A 7,572-nucleotide genomic window follows, 5' to 3' on the forward strand; every position below is an offset into this window, starting at 1 on the left:
TGTATTACTTAATTACTGAGATTATTTGAGATATTAACCTTCATGGACCAGTTTCGATAATGTTCTCTTAATAGTCACTAATCATAAGTTGTTATAAAATATATTTATTTTGGGTCAGCACAATTCTACCACAATGAAAATTGAGTTATTGCACAATGTATTCTTGTGTAGAATAATACTAGTCTGGCGCTGGTTTATTTAATTTAAAGAATTTTCATTGTTCAACATAAAAGAATAAAAAATACAAAAACTTACTGTCGAATAAAATAAGTATTTCGGAAATAGTAAAAAGTAATCAATTTACTATTACTGGTACAACACATGCATATTATTATGTAGAATTGTTAAATTAACAATCACATCAGACAAATAAATAACATCAGTTATAAATGCTTTATTGATGGCAATTTATATATTTCTGCAAGAATAAAACTTGCAAATATTACATTAACCTACATTAATACAATTACACTAGTTATTGTATGTGTGATTGAAATATCAAGCTATGATGTTTGTTATAAAAATCATTGAAAAAATTACAATGTATAACATGAGAAATTAGCTAAATACAAGGACTGAGTATTCAATAGCAATAGTGTTAGTAAATGTAAGTCATCAACTGTATTTTCTTGATTTAACAACTGTACCGATATATATATATCAATGTCAAATGGATTAAATGTATTTGGAGAAAAATATTTTAAGATTACAATCACAAAAGTTCAAAATTATGTATATATGAAAACATACCTATGAAGGTCAAAATTACGATAAAGTGAAGTTATCAAATTGGACTTTGAGATTTCATTGGAACTACTTTTTACTAAAAATAGTTTTTGAACTAAACCTCATTTAATATATCATAGATTCTTTTATTACTAAATTGTACTAAACTAAATTACTAAATTGTAATTCTATTAAAACTCTATCACTGCCAATAAACCCATAAATTTAACCTTTATAAGATAATCATAGTAGTATTTGCATATTTATTAGTTCATGATATTTCATCTTTGACACTAATAAATGATAAATTGTAAAAGGTTTCCACTAATAAAACTTTGCATCCTTTTCGAGTAAAATTAGGAATACGCTGCCAAAATTAAAAGTAGAATTCAAAATTTTATTCTTAATCGCATGCTTGCTTTTGTGGCTAAAATATTTAGTTTAAGTAGTTCTCATAGAGAGACAACTAATTGAATTTTAAACCTTTGTGAAAAGAACAGTAAATACCAGTATTTTCATAAAACTCAAACTATATCTGGGTCGAAGCAATTTATCTTCTTAATTCATTCACCATCAGATTCTCTCTATTGTCATGAAATTTCAAAGTCGTAACTTCTTCATTCCTGTTTGTATCAATTCTTGCACAACTAGAAAGAAATTTAATATTTGGACAAATATAAATATTAGAGCAGAATGCTTTAAAATATACTACTGATACTTTTGCTACATTACATTTGAGAGGAATTTTAAAAAGGTACCAGAATTTTACTATCCGATACTCTCAATAGCAATCAGATCTTTCATAAAATAGAATGGTAATATAATATAATCGTAAGATGACTTAAATAAAACGACTGCGATTTTAAAATATTGTATTTATCATGCATATTGTAATTATGGAAATAATAAAGACATACATATAAAACATATTTCAGGCAGTAGTTTTTTTCAAATCAATAAAAGTTGCTGAAACTATTGTTTTACAGAAAATATGCAATAACTGATAATTTTAAAGAAACAGGCTTGGCCCATCGTCTCGCAAAGCTTTCCATATCGAATTTTATCAAACGGCTTTTGAATTTTTAAAATTGGTGAAACCGTTTTTTCAATCATAGATAAATAAACATAATGGATCAAACGTTAGTCACAACACAACACGCTACCAACGTAATCATTCGAAATCAGTGTGTGTTTTGTGACTATTCACTAGAAGTGAGTCTGTAAAGAAAATGTTACAATCTTTTATCGATTACTTCATTTATCTATGATTACATTTTGCATAAAAGCCTAATACTTATTTATATATGGGCCTTATTTATTTATGAATCGACACATTTTGACTACTCTATGGTTTCATGCGCCCGCGTCCTAATAAAAGACTTTTATTTTGTTGACAGTTGGAATAGAGTGAAGTTTGTTGGGTGCTTTACGGTGTTTATAGGTGTTTATGCCCAGCAGAACAGAAGTATATATGATGAGTATCAGTGCAATTTAATAATGAGAGAACGTTGTTTCAATTTTATTAGTACCATATACCATATAATGAATTAGTAGGAAAAAAATTGTTGTAGTGTTTTAGTATTTTCGGATATCAACTCATTAAATTCATAGTACGTATTAACGAAGAATTGTGATGATTTATTTTGTGTTTGCCATGTTCAGCTGTCAAACACTTCTCAATTTTATGCGAATATAATATATTCACAATTTTTTTCAGATGTCTTCAGGTAGACCTATAAAATGTGTTGTCGTCGGCGACGGAACAGTGGGAAAGACATGCATGTTAATATCATACACAACTGATAGTTTCCCAGGAGAATATGTCCCTACAGTGTGAGTATTACTATTCCTGTAGCTTTAAAATAATAGTTGAAATATCTATATGATAAACGTTATATTATCGTAATAAAACGCCTTTGCTAATTATGTGATTATTGGAATATAGATACTCCTTTAGTTTGGCATATGTCATATGCTCATGCTTATGAATTTTGTGCAACATTACAAGTCAATCAAACAATTTACATGTTGATTGTAGTATTAATATAGCTGTCACCACCATATTAAATATCCAATACTTCTATGTTCAGTAGCCTTCCTTCATCCAAATATTATGATAGTGGAAATAAATTGTTAATTCTATTTAATAATCCTGACATAGGTTCAAACTTGATTTGACATGTTAATATGAAAAATGCATTTAGTTTACATTTGTGTTTTTAACATTTTAGTTTTGACAATTATTCAGCACCTATGGTTGTTGATGGAATCCCTGTTTCATTGGGGCTTTGGGATACGGCTGGACAAGAAGATTATGATCGATTAAGGCCGCTGTCTTATCCCCAAACTGATGTATTTCTCATATGTTTTAGTGTTGCAAGGTATGCTTGATTAACCAAATTTATTTTTAGTTATTTAATTTTTACTTGTTTTTAATCCCCTGTGTGTTCATTCTTGACCCAGCATTTGAATAATTTATTACACCTTTTGCTTATTGTTAGTGCTAGAATTAGAATTGAAATATTTAATTTCATTTAAAAGTGCATAAATTTGTAGTCCGTCATCTTTTGAAAATGTCACTTCAAAGTGGTATCCTGAAATAAAACATCACTGCCCTGATGCACCTATAATACTTGTTGGTAAGTACTCAAATGAAATAATTTAAATTATTTAAAAAATAATTTAAATTAATAAATTAAATTTTATTGGAATTTCATTCAAATGGTTTTTAGGTACCAAAATAGATTTAAGAGACGATAGAGAAACCTTAAGTTCTCTAGCAGAACAAAATTTATCACCTATGAAACGTGAACAAGGCCAAAAATTAGCTAATAAGGTTCGTGCTGTAAAATATATGGAATGTTCAGCTCTCACACAAAGAGGTTTGAAACAAGTCTTTGATGAGGCTGTTAGAGCCGTCCTCAGACCAGAGCCTCAGAAAAGACGTCAAAGGAAATGTATAATGCTTTAAAAGTTTTATTTTATATGAAAGTGTTGAGATCTGCAAAAAATGACTACCTAGAAATATTATCACTAAATTATTTATACATTGAATAAGGTTTATATAATTGTCACTGCATTTTCATTACCAGTTTAGTTCATTTTTATCTTATAAATTTAGTTCATTTTTATCTTATAAATTATACATTATGTATATATTTTAAATTTCATATAATTTTGTATGTGCCACAATTTTCAGTAAATGACAGTTTGTGAATGATAAATGCCCAAACCAATTATGATGAATTTAAATTATTATAGCTCTGATTTTAAATTGATTTCACAAGCATGTATTAAACATTGTATTTGTAGCTTGTACTAATCATGTAGATATTGATTTATATACTAAAATTTATTAAATAAAGGCTATTTTATTTATACAAAATCTAACAATTTCATAAGTCATATGTAACTTTATTATCTAAAAATGATTTCAAATGCTATTATTACATTATGCGGGAGCAACTTTTTTTGTTTTTTTTTTTGGGTGATGGTGTTTTGTTTTTGAATAGGTTTTTTATTTTTGAGTACTCACGGCTAATATTTTTTTTTATGAAATGTTTCAAGAATTATAACTTTTTAAACACAAGTTATAAGCGCATTCTTTTTGTGTGCAAAGCATAAATATTATCTTTGTACTGTTTTTGTTTTCAACTTACTAAAGTGAAATTAGAAGGAATGCAAAAGCACTAACTACAAGACTTAAAATTAGTGAATTGATGATTCTCTAATTTTTAGTTTTGGATGAATGTGTTCATGTTTCTCCTATATCCAAATGCACATTAAAATAAACATTTTTTTCTTAAATAATACAAGTTTATCTTTTTAGTACAGATTATATTTAACAATAAATGATAACAAACATTCGCGGCAAAGTGAATATCATATATTTCATGTAAAATTGAGATCTTAAATATTATGGCTTATTGTGTACTTCTTATTAAATAGTTTGATCTTTTGTATAAAAGTTGTGGGGTATTTGGAAGGAATAAGTTCAAATTACGGTACAGATTACTCTTTTCCAGATTTTGTTTTTATGTTGTGTTATGTTATTGGACATTTGGTGCACCACCTATGTTAATATCGCACATAACTTTACAAGAAATATAAGATATATACAACACATAAATTATAACTTGGTAAATACTTCAGCATTTTTATTAATAGAGCCAATGTGCACATTTCTTGCTCTCTTGTATTGCTAAGAATTGCAAAAATAATTGTATAATACGGACATTTGATTTACTGATCAGCTGGTTTATGTTATAAACCATAGCCAGAAGTTTCAGAAGAAATTGTATCTTCGTTGACATGCTTACAGCATGATATACGTGATCGGGTTTATTTGCAACTCAAACCCAATTTATCTTAACATAACTTTAAATTTGACTGATCTTGGATAAGAATTTTAAATATTAACGTCATTTTTCAGTTGTCATATTTAGAACTACATAGCATTATTCATTTGTTGTATAAATGACCGTTTAAATGAATTTTTTTCCACCACTTGTTCAATCGGCAATTGTTATATTGCAAATCCTCATCTTACTACAAGTCTCTCCTATTTTTCATTAAAAATTTATAATTACTAAAACGTTAATGTATATAATATCCATTTATACGTTTATTATAAAACAACAATGGCCTATTGTTATAATACACAATAATATTTTACAAGTAAAAACAAATTTTGCAAATGTTAATAAATATTATGATGGTTCTTTATGTGATTACATTGAAAAATACAGAAATATGTAAATTGGTAATATGAATACATTCATAACAACCACTATAGTGGTTTACAAAAATTAAGCAGAATGTTGGAAATGAGTTTATTACTTATTATATTATTTAAACAATTTATTTTATAACATACTTCTTGATGATTTATTGTGATACTTTTTATTGTAATATGAGTTGCAAATGCCAGCAATTTTTAACAATTTTCTATCAAATTAATGATTAACATCGTTTTAGTGTATAATATACCATAATTTTTGAAATATATACATATATATATATATATATATATATATAAATTATTAAATACAAGCATCAATATATTTATTAAACATATAATCTACATATTCATAATAAATATTATTAAATTTTTCAACTATTTTAAAAATCTAGCTATTTAGTCTGCTTGTAAATAAATATTCAGCTTAAAAATCGCAGCCAATAAAAGATAATTTGTAATTTAAATAAATTATTTTATGTATTTAAAAATTTAATAATGATAAATTTGTAATGCTAATAATATAAATATTTCATATAAATTTACTTATACTAATATAATATTCGCTTACACAATGCTATTTGGTATATGTGTATTGACAACTTATCATAAATGGATATTTAATTTGAATTATCAATTTTATACTGATAAGACTGGTTGGCAGTAATAAATTGGCGATCTGTGCTAAAATGCAATTAAGAAAAATGTATACGATTTAAAAATTTCACTCACAAAGTTAAGTTCACTTCGTCATACGAATCTACGGTTGCGTTAAACGTGTCAGAAATATTGACTATTGATTATAAATGTTGATTGTTGAACTTTTAGCAATGTATTTGCTTTTAATTTATATTTCAATTTATGCGATTTTTCTAATAAGGAAAAACTTGCAACATCTTCGTGTATACAGCTTTGTGCAATTTTAATTGTTTCATATGATATATGAACTTTTATTGCGTTATTTTTTTAAAACAAATTTATTGTAATTTATTATATTTGGACTATTTTTATTTAAGACGAAGTATTTTCGTATAGTTCTAATGCATTTTAACCTGATTTGATGAGTATAATTTAACAAGAGTTTTAATTAATAAACATTGAAATAATTTCCTTTTCAAAAACAAAAATGCTTAGAAAAATTTAATTTTTCTATTTATAGCATTTAACTATGTTGGTTCGAATTAATTTTGGCGTATGCTACGGAAACTTTAAAGTTATCTTGGATAAAATGTGCATTGTAAATGTACACAAATTCATATAAACAAAATCATTTAGAATGAACTGGTATGAACTCCTTACATTGGTTATTTCCTAATAATAAAATTTCTGATAATTTATCTCGTTTATCAATAATCTGGATATAAATGTTTATCAAAAGTTAACGTTCTTCATTGTCTTAACCCTGTCGCGACGAGCGTCGCTTATGGGCGACATCCAAGATTATGATGGTCAACCCTTGCATCGCGATATATCACTCCGAGTGATATGATTGAGAATTCTAATTTGTTATTGTAATTCTTCAGAAGCGCAATTTTTAATTTCTAAATATAAATGATTGATAAATCTCAAAATATGTTGATGTGCCTGATTCGTTCAGTAGCGCTACTGAACGGTTTGCTGGCCCGTACAGCAGTATCTCTCCGGTAACGAAAGGGTTAACTAGGATATACCATCAGAACTTTTACCATTCGAAAAAGTCCAAAATAACTACTATTATTATCGCATATGAACTGACACTGGATGAGCCCCACATACTTCTGCACGCACTCCACCTAGGCCTTTGGAACTGAATATTTTCCTAGCTGCATAGGTTATTAATTATAAACATTATCTACAAAATTTCTATCTACTGGATTTCTATGAAGTGGATACTGGGTGTTACAAACTTATTATCTATTGATTTTGTAATAATAATTATTTTTTATTATTATAACTAGCTATATTACTAATAAAGGCATTCCAATGATGACAGTAATTGTGGAGAAGTTAGAAAATAACCATTGTATTGTATTTTGCCTGACATTAAAGTCTGCATAAACATATGTGCAAATGGGGCCCCATCGGTAATTGAGTGCGATTTTTTTTTTAAGAAATTAGGATATTACACA

General features: G+C 26.9%; 2 protein-coding genes across 2 annotated transcripts in view; one reads left to right on the top strand and one right to left on the bottom strand.

Moving 5' to 3' along the window:
• The window catches only part of LOC113376267 (serine/arginine repetitive matrix protein 1-like), a 19,307-nt gene extending 17,529 nt beyond the window's left edge, over nt 1–1,778 (bottom strand). Inside the window, exon 1 of the mRNA XM_026616175.1 lies at nt 1,711–1,778. Within this exon, the coding sequence (XP_026471960.1) occupies nt 1,711–1,778 (68 nt within the window). The remainder of the gene's footprint in view (nt 1–1,710) is intronic.
• Nucleotides 1,779–2,322: 544 nt separating this feature from the next.
• LOC113374602 (ras-related C3 botulinum toxin substrate 1-like) lies at nt 2,323–3,821 on the top strand. The gene is made up of 5 exons (XM_026614581.1): nt 2,323–2,336; nt 2,444–2,559; nt 2,958–3,107; nt 3,283–3,365; nt 3,459–3,821. Exons 2-5 carry the CDS (start codon nt 2,444–2,446, stop codon nt 3,695–3,697), a joined length of 588 nt encoding a protein of 195 aa, XP_026470366.1. The 5' UTR covers nt 2,323–2,336; the 3' UTR covers nt 3,698–3,821.
• The last annotated feature ends 3,751 nt before the right edge of the window (nt 3,822–7,572 follow it).

This window comes from Ctenocephalides felis, unplaced genomic scaffold (genome assembly GCF_003426905.1).
Source record: "Ctenocephalides felis isolate EL2017-DRISC unplaced genomic scaffold, ASM342690v1 CF-g0.4_SCAFFOLD_01886, whole genome shotgun sequence".
Taxonomy (NCBI): domain Eukaryota; kingdom Metazoa; phylum Arthropoda; class Insecta; order Siphonaptera; family Pulicidae; genus Ctenocephalides; species Ctenocephalides felis.